Genomic DNA, 14221 nt, shown 5'->3' on the forward strand with positions numbered 1-14221 from the left:
GCGCTGCTGCTGCCGCTATCAGGTGAAACGAGTGTGATTATATGTGTGCTAGGCGTACTGCACCATGCCGCGAGTAGTATCGTCTGCGATACTGACAAATATGCTCTAAGCTCGGCACTATAACCATTATACTATGTATCCTCGTGTAAAACGTCGAAATTAGTACAAGAGAATCTCTATTAACGTGGAGAAATTTTGAAAAATCGTTTCACATTTATCCTTCAAAATGTGATATGGGAAATTAGTGGTGCGAGCTAACTCGCGGGAACTCGGAGATAATCAGTCGCGACGTCCAGAGCGGCCAGCACGAATGTGTATATAATAACATACATATAACCCCGCGAACCACGCACCGAGGGAGGCGTGTATATTAGGAAATATAAAGCGTATCGCACGCCCCATGAGAGATATTTAACGAGAAGGTAATTTGGTCTGCTTTACAGGTGCCAGATAGATATAGCTGGCTCGCTCGCGCGATGGCGTCAAAAATTGTTGCCTTCTTTCATGAATCGCTGCGGCGCGAGAGAGAGAGAGAAAGGGAAAGAGAGAGAACGGAATAGCACCAAACGCGCGTATATATAGTACCGCCCATACTTAATAACGCGCGCGTATATAGCTTTTGTTCTGTCAGAGAATAAGGAGGAAGCGAGAAAAATACTTTGGGAGAGACTGCACACGTTGAAATATGTGTGCTGCTGCTGCCAGACCTATGGTCCGGTAATGCGCCTCGAGTGAAGAAAAAAAAGCCTGTGTAGTGTACGAGTTAACCTGATGGTTATGGCTATATTTCATTCGATATCAGTTAACTCCGAGAGTCTTGCAGCGATTTGTCACTACGCCACCGAGCTATATATACCAAATGCGCCATCTCCCAGTAGGCCGCGCACGACCGATACACACAGAGCTCATAATCGACTAATCATGCCATTCGACGAGCGCAATCGTTTCGCGATATATATTTGTGTGCGAGCTCAACTGTATATAAACCCCGATAATCCGATTTTTCAGGCCACTGTTATCTGGCCTAAATGATATACTCCATTTCAACGGTGTTGTCCCCGTTCGAATGAGAAATCCACGAGCTTTCATAATTAAAAACAAATAGCTATACGGATCATATTCGCATAAAAAACGCATCAGCTTGTCTTTTTTCTAAATTTTTTGCCAGTCAAAGCGAATTTACGACGACGCTATCGCGGCACCACCTGCAACGACGCGCCGCTAGTGTATCCATATTTATCAGGTCGCTGACGGAGCTTCGGGTGTACGTTGTGTTTTGTGCTATCACCTATTTTTTGCCCCACACGGATCACGCGTCACATCCTGTGCACACAAACACAACCATGTACACAACCATATATATAGGATCGGATGTGTAATTCTGGAATGGATAATTGCTAAAACGTCAAATTACGAAAGCGGAAGGGCTGCAGGACATATAACTCGTGCGTCTCTGCCTATGATGATCACATAGGCATATCGACAAGTCGCAAGGGACGTCGACGCGAGCTGAGTTATATAATTCTCTCGAGAACATTCATACTTTTTGACGTTTTGCAAATGTGCGACGCGCATTTGTATTGAAAATTTATAATCAATGATAATAATTGAAAAGCTTATAACAACGCATTAATAGAATATGTCGATATTTGAAAATGAAGGTAGAAATATAAGACAAGGATCATTCGTAATGTTTGTTGAATAAAATATTAGAATTTATCGTATGATAATGCAGATTTAAATTGAAATTGCATTCGTGCCATTATTTTCTGATTAACGTATTTGTAAATTTTCACGTAGGAATTCAAATAGGCATTTATCGAGTTCGCAAGCATTTCGACGAATTAAATACATTTTTTGTTCTGCATGATTCTCTAAAATAAACACAAAAAATCGATTCAATATCGTATTGTAGTAAACTTATTCGGCAATATCATGTTTTTAAATCTTAGCGATAAAGTAGAAAAACAATCTTTTGAAACTCGCGCGAGACCGAGTAAACTCTGCAGCTTCGGATAACTTTTCGGGCACGTTCAAAGTAGCGTAAAATAATGTTGAATCGTGGAATCCAAAGCGAATTTTTCTCTCCTATGTATAGATTCAGGTACGTAGTGCGAGAGGTACAGAGAGCGAGCGCGAAGGCCGTATACTCGTTCTTGAGAATTCCTTAAAAAAGTCTTACTTCGAATGTTGATACAACCCTACACGGTATACGCATACATACTTTTAGCTGAGACCAAAGCTGCAGTACGGTCATATAACTTTGAGTACTGTTAATTTCATTAGATGCTTGAATATGACTTTGTGTAAAAGTAGAATCGCGATGTATCTTTGAACTTTTTAGGTTAAGCCGTTTCATTCACGTTAATCGTTAGCGTGCATGAAGAAATGTATTGTGAGACAAGCGCGACAGGTTACGAGAGTATAATATAGTCAATTAGCTCAGGATTATAGATCAAAGCAAAATTATAAAGCATGCGCTATCGATTTATAGTTTTATTTCCAAGATATTTACTCTAATATCAACAACGACAAATAAAGTTGTTGTTTTTTTTATAAATTGACTGTAAATGAGTAATTTAGAGTTAAATCTATCCCTTCTTCTACGTAAGACACACGAAACACAAATTCGGAACTTGATAATGAAACCGACGAACTGACTTTCCTCCTCCATACCGAATTCAATTGCATCTTTGATCGGGTACATTTTGTTGCAGTCATTGTTTTTTTCATTCGAAGCAATCAATACGGACATTTGCACGTAATCTCACATGCATAGAAAATGTACGATCGCTCTTACGTTTGCTTCTTATTTTTTTCCTTTGCCTGCAGCAGAAGCAGGCAGTGCCGAGTCTTTTCATTCGGTGCTTATGAAAGCCTCGCGAGTCGTGATACATATAGATAGATGAATTCATGCAATAAAATCCGCTCTTGTACCGCGTGCGTATAAAAAAGAGCGCTTCAGACTGCTGCTTTGTGAAGAAGGCTCAGACTATTTCATCGGGTTCTCTCCTTCACTTTCTTTTTTTGTATAATTCTGTGGAGTGAGCTTCTGTAAGTATATATCACCTGAAAGCTGATGTTTATATGTGGAAGATTCTGCATTGCAACGTGTATTTTATGAAGAGAGGCCGACCAGCTACTAGTCTTGACAAGTTTTTTTATTAACAGCTTTAACCATGATGCCATTTCTTAAGGATTGATTCAAGCAGACTTTTGATTTTTGAACATGAATCAATTCAATTGACATTGAATTAGAGTCTTTGCATTTACATTAACGCATCTTCTGAATTTGATTACTAATTTGTTTTAAATGATAATTTGAAAAAAGTAGACACGACCATTTTAATTTATTTAGCTACTTATTTTTAAAGTCATTAGTTTGTTTTTGTTGATAATGTGTGTTGTATGGATTTTTTTCGATTGTACATTGTCAAAAAGCAGTCCGAGAAAAGTTGGAAAATGGTAACTTATACAATTATTTTTACTTTGCCACTTGCAGATTTACAGATTAAAGGAATCGCCATCTAGTGGTAGATGCTGGTTTTAATTATGATTAAATTTTCATATATTTTTTTGCAATTTCAATCAAAATTTTTAAATTTGAGTATAAAATTGAAAAATTTTCGTTAATATTTTTCGTTAAATTTTCGTTAACAATAACGTATAAGATAAAATTTATGCATGTTTTCTGCAATTGCGGTTGCTTTAATTTGAATGACTGGTTTTACATTAAATTTCGTAAAAATCAAAATGTGAATAAAACTTATTTGTCTGGGCTTCCATCAACATTAGTTTTTCTAGCTTAAAATTTTTACTACCCGTGTATGTACAAATGTATAGCTTTCAGAAGAACATTTAATTCAACTGCTTGTAGAGATGATCAAACTTACTTATAACAAACAATTGAGAATATATCATTTGGCCAGTATGTAAATATAATACTATTCAGTTCGAAAGTTAGCAAGGCTCATATTATCATGCAAATCGTCGTTGCACTTCTCCGCGTTGCTTCGCTACAAATTGAAAAAAAAGTGAAATTCGTCCTCCCCCGTTTACCTCTGACATTCTCCGCCGCTTTGCGAGTTCTTAATCTTCGGGTCACGCTAAAGCTTCGCGAAACATAATATGCAAAAAACTGAGAAAACATTTTTCTCTTTCCTTATTAATCTTTCTTAATAATTTGCTTTAGCTGATTGAAAACGGACTAAAACCTGCAGCTGCATTTATCACCGAGTCAAACTCGGGCTTTGTTCGCGTGCATTCTCTCTCTTTCTCTCTTTCTTTCTCTCTCTCTCTCTCTCTTCCTTTATCTATAAGTATACATACAGAACGTGCGGTGTTTTATGAAAATTTATCGTCGCGTATTCAATTGCAAATATTAAATCGTGCAATATATCAAGAAATCGAACCCTCGTCCTATTGTCGAGTTGGGGATATGTCTCTCGGAGTCGTAAATTTGCTTGCGTAAATTCAATTGATTCGATTTTACAGAGGTGCGTGAATTTAAAATAATTTGTAACCACTTGTCAAAAAAAAAAATTGAATACTTTACTACAAAAAAAGAAAATGTCAATGAAACTCATTTGCATATGCTGATTTGTATTGAATATAAATTTTCTCTCATAGTTTTAGTTTTTGTAGTCGTGAGTTTTATGTAATGAACTCCGTTATCATTTCATCTAATCGACACAAATTAGTTATTATTTGTGAAATTCCTTTGACAAGCTGAAGCACGCGCGTGAACCACTTCAAAAATGTTCGCTTCCGACACAAAGTCAGCAAGATGGAGTGAGCGAGAGGGAGAGAGAAAAGTTACCTCGGAAAATTTGCTCTCTCCTCTCTCTCTCTCTTGCACTACGTTTAAATAGTTTCCGGGTACTCGAAACTTCTAACACGCTGACTCGATTCCCTTCGTTTCGCATTGTTCGCTCTTAAATCTATTCTTCTGCGTCCATCAATCTACAAAGAGCATCACGTTAACCTCTCTCTCTCTCTGCACAAAGCTTCTGCAGCTTTCTGTTTAGCACACCTTTTAAAGACGAAAATATTTCTGCATAATCGGCTTTGATCCAAGTTTTTCATTATAATTTCAAGTATTTGGAAAAGTTGAAAAAGAAAATAACGTAAATAAAAGAGCGCGTTGTCGGCTTGGTATGCAGCTTTTAGTTAATTCATGCATATCAATCCTCGAGTATAGCTAGTGTAGTGCAGCTGCAACAATCGACCGAGTTGATCACAAACTTGGCTCTCACAGAACTTCAAAGTTTTCAAGGTGTGAAGGCGATGTTCACATGGGTATTGGTCATAAATTCATGCATGCGATCATAGCGCAGGGCGAAAGATAAACATTGACCGAGGTCGGTCGCAGGGTATATATTGCAACGCTACTGCTGCTGCTGCTGCTGCTCGTCGTCCGACACCACCACCACCGCATTAAATGCAATACACATAGACGCTATAGAACGCAGAGCGAGAGACAGTATATATATTGCAGAGGGAAAAAGACAGAGAGAGAGAGAGAGAGAGAGAGAGAGAGAGCGAACGAGGGAGCAAGGGAGAGTCTGCGTGTGCATAGAAGAGGGGCCAACGACACGACGACGGACGGAGCTTGCGACGACGACGCCGTGCAACGAACGCCACGGTGCGCGCGGGTACGGCGGGACGGGCACGGGGTGGCTGCGCGCGCGCGCTTAAAGCTCTCTCACCATCTGACGGATGCTGCGCAAGGGTAGAGCAGCGGAGCAGAGCCGGCAGTTATTGAACAGCCCAGATGCGCGAGCTCGGATGCGCCGATATATTCCTGGACTCGGCGTCGAGCGCAGTGTCGCGCCAGCAGCCCCCGAGTGTATTTCTATCGCTGCACACTGGGCCGGAAAAGCTCGACCTGTACGCGAGAGTCGACTGGAAAAAAGAAAAGATTATAGGGGAAGAGGGTTTCGAGCAAAGCTTCTTTTCCAGAAGTTCTCGGAAGTTTCGTAGTTGGTGTAATCAGTGCAGTGCCGTGTGAAGTGAAGTGCGTCTCTTTTGCTTTATAGCTGTGTACAGCGCGCGTACCTCGTCGCCCGAGCGAGTGAGCGTGGCATCGCCCTCTTATTCAATGTAAACATGTAGGCAGCTTTTGTAGCTGCTTTAGGCTAGCGCGCAGCGACTGTGTTTTCTACATCAATTGGGCGATATAACAGTGCGAGTCGTTTTGTCGACTGTTGTGTCTCTCGCGTGTGTAGCTGTAGCCGAGTCTCGTAGGTGAGTGTGATCTGTTTTTCTCGGCCGTTGCCGTTGACAACAGCAAGAAGCCCACAGCCGCGCCACGAGCTTGCTGCTGCTGCAGTTGAGCCAAGATGAGGCCGAGACTGTTTCTTAGCCTGCTCGTGCTGTGCGCCTTTTTCGTCGCCTCGCAGTCGAAGCTGCAACAACAGCAGCAGTCGACCGTCGACAACGACGACGATGACGAAGATGAGGACGAGTGGGACGAGGACAACAGCCGCGAGAACAACTATCCGTCCAAGCCGGAGATCGACGACGAGGGACGCGTGTACAAGAACCCGCGCAACTCGCCGTCGGCACACTGTCCGCGGGACGAGGAGCAGGCCGAGATCATCGGCCAGAAGTGCCTGCGCAAGTGCTCCACCGACGAGGACTGCAAGAGCAAGAAGAAGAAATGCCGCTGTGACGGTTTCTGCGGCATGTCGTGCATCAAGCCCGACCGAGAGTGTCCCGAGCTCATGGAAATCGAGCACGGCGTCATGGTGATCAGCGGCCGATTTTTTGGTGACAAGGCCAATTACACCTGCGATCCGGGCTACTTCATCGTGGGCCTGGCGCAAAGAACCTGTCGGGCCGACGGCCGATGGTCCGGCGTCACGCCGAATTGCAAAAAGGACCCAACCTCGTTCTGTCCGGCGCCGCACAAGTTCCCGAACGCTCGGCACAACGCCTTGCCCGAGCAGTCGAGCTTCGATCTCGATAGCATGGTCCAGTACTTCTGCAATCACGGCTATGTGACCAAGGGTTCGCCGAAGGCCAAGTGCCTGATGACGGAGGGTCAGGCTGGATGGTACGGGCCAGATATCGTGTGCGAACCGCAGAGTTGCGGAGCACCACCCGACATTGCCAATGGATGGCATGCTGGTACGTTGGTGCCACATCATGATGTTGTATAGAGAAGCTTCTCAGTAATCACTACTGTGTTTATCTTTTAGTGTTGTTTAGTGAATGTGATACGTAGTATTTTTTTCGGTTTTTTAACCTTCTGTTGTTCAGAGTAAAGGTAAAGTTCATCGAAACATCTCAAAGCTTCTGTATGCTTGCGATTTGTGTCGATATTTATGAGGATAAGTGTACATTTTTTACGTTGTTTATTTTTCAATAATTATTGTGAAGTTGATAAAAAAGGAGCATAAAAGTGCTTAATAGATATGATCAACGAAGTATACTACACGATAGAAAGATTTTTTTGTTAATTATTCAACTTGAAAACTAGGACAAGCTTTTTTTAAAAGAAACTTCTTTACTTTGATGTTGTTAAGAATTTTATAATGCATGACTATGCTATAAACATGCATGTCATAAAATATTGCACATTATCCCCTTTGAGTAGTTTAACAAGCGTAATATAGTTCTCAGATCACGCCAATAATTGATTTTTATTCCAAGTATAGCTTAGATAAATTCATTCTTATTTCAACCTTGAAAGTAGCATAAAAAAAGCTGCCGCAATAGTATCTATAATATTTATTTCACCGAGACAAATTTCACAACTTGCATCAGTCTTCAACTGTGCAATAATTCATTTCCGTATACAGTTTGTCTCGGTGTCAAATTTCGAAATTGTGGCAACAAAGCCAAGCTACCTTTCAAGCATTCATGCATAATGAATAGAAATTATGCAAACAATCTAATAACGCATCTCAATCAACATGTTTTTCATTATTTCGTACAGGTGAATGTTACAAGTACGATTGCCATGTCTCATATCACTGTGCTGACGGTTACGAGCTGGTTGGCAAAACTGAAAAAGTTTGCGTTGCTGATGGCTCTTGGCTTCCGTCTGAACTTCCAAAATGTGTCGAGGTTAATAAACGCCCTACACTTTGTTAAACACATTAGCGATCCTTGTAATTAATCTCTGACAGAAATTTTGAATTTTGTTACTTGTAAACTCTCTTGAGATAACAATTTTGGTCGTTAATGAATTGTTTGTTTCAAAATTGTAAAAGCTTTTAAAATTCAATTCTAAATTCCACAATCAGAGAACGGAAATTATTTATATATAATTTTCTGATTACATCTGCTCAGCTACGTGCGTCGTTAAGTATTTAGCAAAGTTTCCTCGTCCGTTATTTTAATAATTCAATGAGCTGAAAGTTCGATTTATACATTGTCTCTGCAGGTGACGTCGGTGGAATGCGAGCCACCGGAGAACCCAGTTAACGGGAAAGCCATTTACACGTCTATCGCCTATAATTCAGTTGTGTCGTACGAGTGCAAAACTGGATTCACCATTGTCGGCGCGTCAACGAGACGATGTAGCGCTGACGGGAAGTGGACCGGTCACGCGCCCAGTTGTCGCGAAATCAATTGTGGTCCACCGGGCATACTTTATAATGGCTGGATCGATAACATAGAAAATGGTAAAGATCCGTAAAGCTTTTGTCAGTATTCTAAATGAGGTGTTGTTTGCTTGATCGTTTATTTTGCTGCACTGAAATTCTTTCCTAGAGCACATTAGTAATTTTTTTTTTCGTTAGTTAATTTGTTAGAAAAATTTTCTGTTATTAGTTTATCAGTAGCCTTTACAAAAAAGTAGAACGAAACCATTTTGATTGTGCTCGCAGGAACTGGCATGGGGGCGAGCGTAATCTTTCGCTGCAAGGAGCACATGAAACTCGAGGGCCACAGCTCGAGTCTGTGCCAGATGGACGGCAAATGGCGTTATCCAGTGCCCCAGTGTCTAGCGCCGTGTATAGTGCCGAAAATCGCCCGCGGCCACGTGTACGTTTACTCGGACGAGCGCGATCACATCAACAACGTGACGATCGCCGAGCACGGCAAGCGACTCGTGGTCGAGTGCATAAGCGACTACGAGTTCGCCATGGCTCATCATCCGGTCGAGTGCAACAACGGCACGTGGACCATCGTGCCCTCGTGCACGCCGGCTCGCTGCAAGCTCATGCCCAAGCCGCCCAAGAACGGCATGGTGATCGCGCCCAAGACCGAGCACGGCATGAAGGCCGTGTTCAAGTGCAAGGACGGCTTCGAGATGATCGGTGGCGGTCCGTACAACAATTCGTTCTCCGTCGAGTGTCAGTACGGCAACTGGACCGGTGACATTCCTCACTGCATCGAAGTCTACTGCCCGTTCCCCGGCTACGTGCAAAACGGCAAAGTCCTGCTGGTTGGAAATATGGGAGTCTACGATTACCGACCTTACGTTAAGAAAATTGTTAATAATAAGCAGATAATGTACGACTGCGACAAAGGTTACTATCTCGCGTCCGGACCACCAGGTGCCACCTGCATCGGAGGCTCTTGGAGTCCCAAAGAGCTGCCCAAGTGCGAGCTGGGTCAGCATCCTCGTATCCGTTGGAACCGTAGAAAGAGGTCTGCCGGAGAGCACAGAAACGAGACGGTCGTCGTTGCCTATCGCAAATTCATCGACTTCTTCCGCAAGCTCGGCAAGAAACTGTTGGAGCTCGAAATGGAGAAAAGTCACGACGCGATGACTCACGCCGACGAAATCAACGAGGTCATAAATCAGACCATTTCTGGCAATAACACGGTCGTGGTGCATCGCAATGTGAGCAGGAGCCACGGTGGGCACGGTGGTAAAACTCGAGACGAAAAGATGATCGACTTTTTACGCGTGGTGTACCGCAAGTTGCAGAGAATCGATGCTCGTCACGCCAACAACGAAACCAATTTGACGATGCACGACCTGCTCAACGCCATGAGCAAAAATTTCTTCAACGTCGACCTCTCCGAGAACAAGAAAAATGGTGTAGGCAAAAATCACGAAAATGCCGAGACCAAGAGTCAGAGAGAATTCACCAAGTTGAAGCGCGAGTTCGAGAGGATTACCAAGTTTTACAATAAGTCATTGCGATGGAGCGAGAAACATTTGCGTAAAGACTTGAAGAAGAAGAAAAAAGACCGAGGACACCAAGAGAAGAGCAGATCGAAGGATAAAGGCAAGGAAAAAGATAAGGAAAACGCGAAGGAAAAGGATACGGAAAAAAAGAAGCACAAATCACCGAACCACTTCAAGGGTTTTTATGAGTTTATCAACGACTACGTAACTCAAAAATTGTCCGCTCTCGAAGCACAAAACGCCACCGAAGAACTGATCAAGAAAATGAAGATCGAGCGAGTGTCGGGTCGAAACAATACGAGTTTCACCGTCGGCGAGATCTACACGTTTTTCAAACATATCATTGAAAGTAAGCTCAATTCGTCCAAAAGCGATAACAACGAGACTACTGCGATTCCAATCTCGGCGGCTACATCGACGACGAGCACTTCGGTAGCTCCGAAACCAGACAGTAGAACGACGACGACGCCGGCGATAATTAACGACAGTAGCAGTAGCAGCAGCAGCAGCAGCAGCAGCAGCGCAACGAAGAAAATCGCCACCTCCACTCCTGCCAGTGTTACCGCTGCTTCAAGCACTAGTACTGCCACCTCCACTTCCACCACACCATCCGTCTCGGACAATGAGATCCCGTCAATGGGTATCGATAGCAATCAGCCCAAATCTCGAAGCAAGCGAATCAGGGATTTATCCGCCACGAAGATTCCTCCCGTGATGGAGGTGCGACGTAAGTTACTGTCCATAAACCACATACTGTCGGGCAGCAGTGAGTTGACCAAGTCCAAAGTCGACGCGCCGAGCAGTCGCACCAAGCGCTTCCTTCCCCCCTCGCACGGAGAGCTCGATAATCAAATATTTCTCAAAAATTTGTACATCAAAGAGTACGAGAACGAGTACAACATGAAACGTTCGCCTTGAACGCCAAGCGCGCACCAAGACACAGCCAATCGAGATGATGATGTCCCCTTGTAGTAGGATTAACGTGAAATTCGACAACCGAGCAGCGAACATCAAAAAACTGAAAGGGTTTTTACCTCCATTGTGATATTCACGGAATTTTTTCATTGTTTAATTGTAACAACTAAATTCGATCATTGATCTTAGCCAAGTAATGTAAGAGTAAAAAAAAACTGACTTCCGACGCGATTACGTACATCTATATATATTATATATATAAAGTCACACTTCACTTGAAACCATACCACATTTACACAGGTATACACACACTTATACACACACTCACGCACAAGCTCAATGTAACGATTATACAAACACACACTCGAGGTGTCCGCCCGCCCGCGCGCAGCAGACGAAAGACACAAATACTGAGATAATAGTTACTTGTATGCTCTGATTTACTCGTTTATGCCGTCGATATATTATAATAACAGTATATTAAGTATAGTCGCGCGCCCTGACACGTTTTATTGTACTGTATAAACGTAAGGATATGCGCGTATTCGCGACGCTGTTTTTTGAGATGATAAATTATAAGATCTTTTACCATTAAAAATCTAATGACTGATGATGACTTTCAAGACGTTTGCATAATCTATATTAAAAAATTATTTATAAATATATAAATATATACTACTGTTCAGACTTTATTAGAGACAAAAAAAGTGTTATTTCTTAATATCTTAATATCTGTGTCATAGTATATCTTAAAAAAAGTAAAACGGACATTGACTTTTTCAGCGTTGTACAAAATAAGACACATGTTTTTGGACTATTGTTTTTAATCGACTTTTATTTTATGTATTATATACGATGGAAATAAACAAATTATCAATTAATAATATTTATAGTATGTATTTTCAATTATTTACTTGTCATAATTTACCAATAAAAAGTAATTTTTGCCCAAATCCGATGGTTAGATGTTCGAAAATAACTCGATTATAAATATGAACTCCAAAAAATATAGCATACGTCAGATGCACCAAGTGATATATTTCGGTTTGTGTCGCAATCATGTTCATGGAATCAATACAACCCATTCACAGCATGAATGAAAAACAGTGTTTCAATACCTGCATATACGCAGCGATTGATTTTTTTTTTGTTCAACTGATTTATGTAGCAATAATGAGAGTGTCATTAATTACGAATTAATTAAAATTCGAATGCTGCATCAGTTTAGTTAGTGCTACTCGCTCGGAATGATTTTGTTTTTTTTGACCGAGATTTTTTAGTTCATACGATGCACGCAACGTGTTACGGTGTACAGGTATAAATTACCTTTCAGTAATTTAAAAAATGAAATAAATTCGAGGTTGCAAATATACGAAAAAGTACATGACAATATTTGAAATTAGACGAACATTCAATTATAAACTTGATTAATTGCTTTTGCAGTATGACTTCACCGAGCGGAAAAAGTTTCTACCTCATAGCAAAGAGTAAGTGCTATATACGTATTTATGCGTGTGAGCACATAGGAACATATTACGCTTCTTTCTCGGGGCTTTTTCGACAGACTTCACTGGAAGAGCAAGAGTAACGATATCCCTAGTAGTTCTCGCACTTAAGTCTGTTTCCATCGTAAAAAAATATTTCTTCATCAAAGTTCTGGCGTGTGCACTCGCGCTTGAAAATTCTCCCCCTTGCGCCCGTTCTCTTTTCTCTTCAACGCTGTGATGCTGCTGCTGCTGCTGCCGCCACCGCCGCTGCTGTGCAATTATAAATCTCTCGGTTGTCGGAGTCTGGTATAATATATTGCACAGTTATATCTATGTATGTAGAGTCGAGAAAAATCATGTCGAAGGAAGAAAAGGGAAGAGAAAAAGAAATAAAAAGAATCTCGGTGCATAACAACCTTCGCGCGACAGAAAGCACAATGATTACACGCTTTAGCGACCCATTGGAGTATCGACGTACTTAAGCGCGTTGACGCCTCACAAAATGTGTTTCTAAGTGCTAGTAATTTTTCTTTTATTGCTCGAGTTCAGGTACGAGTGAATTTTCTTGAGCCAATTTTTCAATTTGAGTTAAATTATTATATTGTTAAAGGATTTCATTATATTTTTACCAGCCTGCTCCAATTCCGTCTTGAATCATTTATTTTAATTTAAAGATGAATTACAGAGTTTTTGATCATTTTTTAAAACTTTAACTTTTTGAAATAAACTTTTCTAATTGAAGAGATAATGAAATGAAACACCACCATGCACGACTCGGTGAAATCAACTTGGAAATCGTAACTTCAGAATTTTATTGAATCGATGTATCAATTGAATATCATAGATTTCATTTTTATGAAATATTAAATTTTGAAAAATATTGAAAATAAAAAACTTGATATAAACAATGTAATTGTGTAAAACTGTATCAGTTCATTAAAATTTTACCTACCCTTAACAACAATTTTTTTCTTCTTCGTAAATAACATTCATTTTTTATAATTTTTCAGCGGTAATCGAATCTCTCTCTCTACGGGCTTTGTATTATTGCCTACTGGAGTGTTTGAAAGTTTTCGATTATTAGAAAAAGTTTCCATAAACATGTGAAATAGCAGTTGCAAGTGTATTAGTGTTGAACTCCTACACATGTTTTCATAAAAGAACGAATTTTCATTTCTATAATAATCGACGTCCAAAGCTTAGTGAGTATATGCATTATGAATTTGTTCCATTAAATTAAAAACTCTTCAAAACAATGTATAAATTTATAAAAATCTCGAAAACGAGAGCATTACTTTAATTAATTTAGTAAAATATTGTAATAAAAATAATACAAGGTAAATAAGCTCAAAATAATTCAAAGAATCTTTCGTAAAACTCATCACGTAATATCAAAAAGGCTGAAATATTTAACGCGAACGGGATATATGAACTTTATAGCTAGTAAAAGCAGTAAAAGTTTCAAGGCATGTGATAGAAGATGAGCTGTTTTGCCCAAGTACAACCAGTTCTTGATAAGGTATTAGGCGCATGGTGTTCTGCCAGACAACAAAGGGCGAAAGAGGAGAGTTCGCGAATGCCGACAGTTCTGCGTGCTATGCCAAGTATAAAGTGTAACGACATTTTAAACTCGAAAAATATTTGTAGTAGTTTCGTTTACAGTAGAATGGGCTCAGTTTCCAATTCCGTAAAAATCAAGTCGATCATTAGCTTTGCACATTCAAAATTT

At 40.7% G+C, this 14221-nt stretch overlaps 1 protein-coding gene across 1 annotated transcript; it reads left to right on the plus strand.

The window, feature by feature from the left end:
* The first annotated feature begins 5847 nt into the window (after nucleotides 1-5847).
* Nucleotides 5848-11868, plus strand: LOC106654787. The gene is made up of 4 exons (XM_014374807.2): nucleotides 5848-7131; nucleotides 7943-8073; nucleotides 8393-8633; nucleotides 8838-11868. Exons 1-4 carry the CDS (start codon nucleotides 6342-6344, stop codon nucleotides 11006-11008), a joined length of 3333 nt encoding a protein of 1110 aa, XP_014230293.1. The 5' UTR covers nucleotides 5848-6341; the 3' UTR covers nucleotides 11009-11868.
* Nucleotides 11869-14221: the final 2353 nt, after the last annotated feature.

Source organism: Trichogramma pretiosum, unplaced genomic scaffold (genome assembly GCF_000599845.2).
Source record: "Trichogramma pretiosum strain Unisexual culture from Peru unplaced genomic scaffold, Tpre_2.0 scaffold1, whole genome shotgun sequence".
NCBI classification, from domain to species: Eukaryota; Metazoa; Arthropoda; class Insecta; order Hymenoptera; family Trichogrammatidae; genus Trichogramma; species Trichogramma pretiosum.

What these genes read in the sequence shown, in the direction of transcription:
- LOC106654787 (XM_014374807.2), top strand. Translation starts at nt 6,342, where the DNA reads ATGAGGCCGAGACTGTTTCTTAGCCTGCTCGTGCTGTGCGCCTTTTTC. An exon ending in TGCCAATGGATGGCATGCTG is followed by an intron (nt 7,132 to 7,942) that starts GTACGTTGGTGC and finishes TATTTCGTACAG; the next exon opens with GTGAATGTTACAAGTACGAT. An exon ending in AACTTCCAAAATGTGTCGAG is followed by an intron (nt 8,074 to 8,392) that starts GTTAATAAACGC and finishes TTGTCTCTGCAG; the next exon opens with GTGACGTCGGTGGAATGCGA.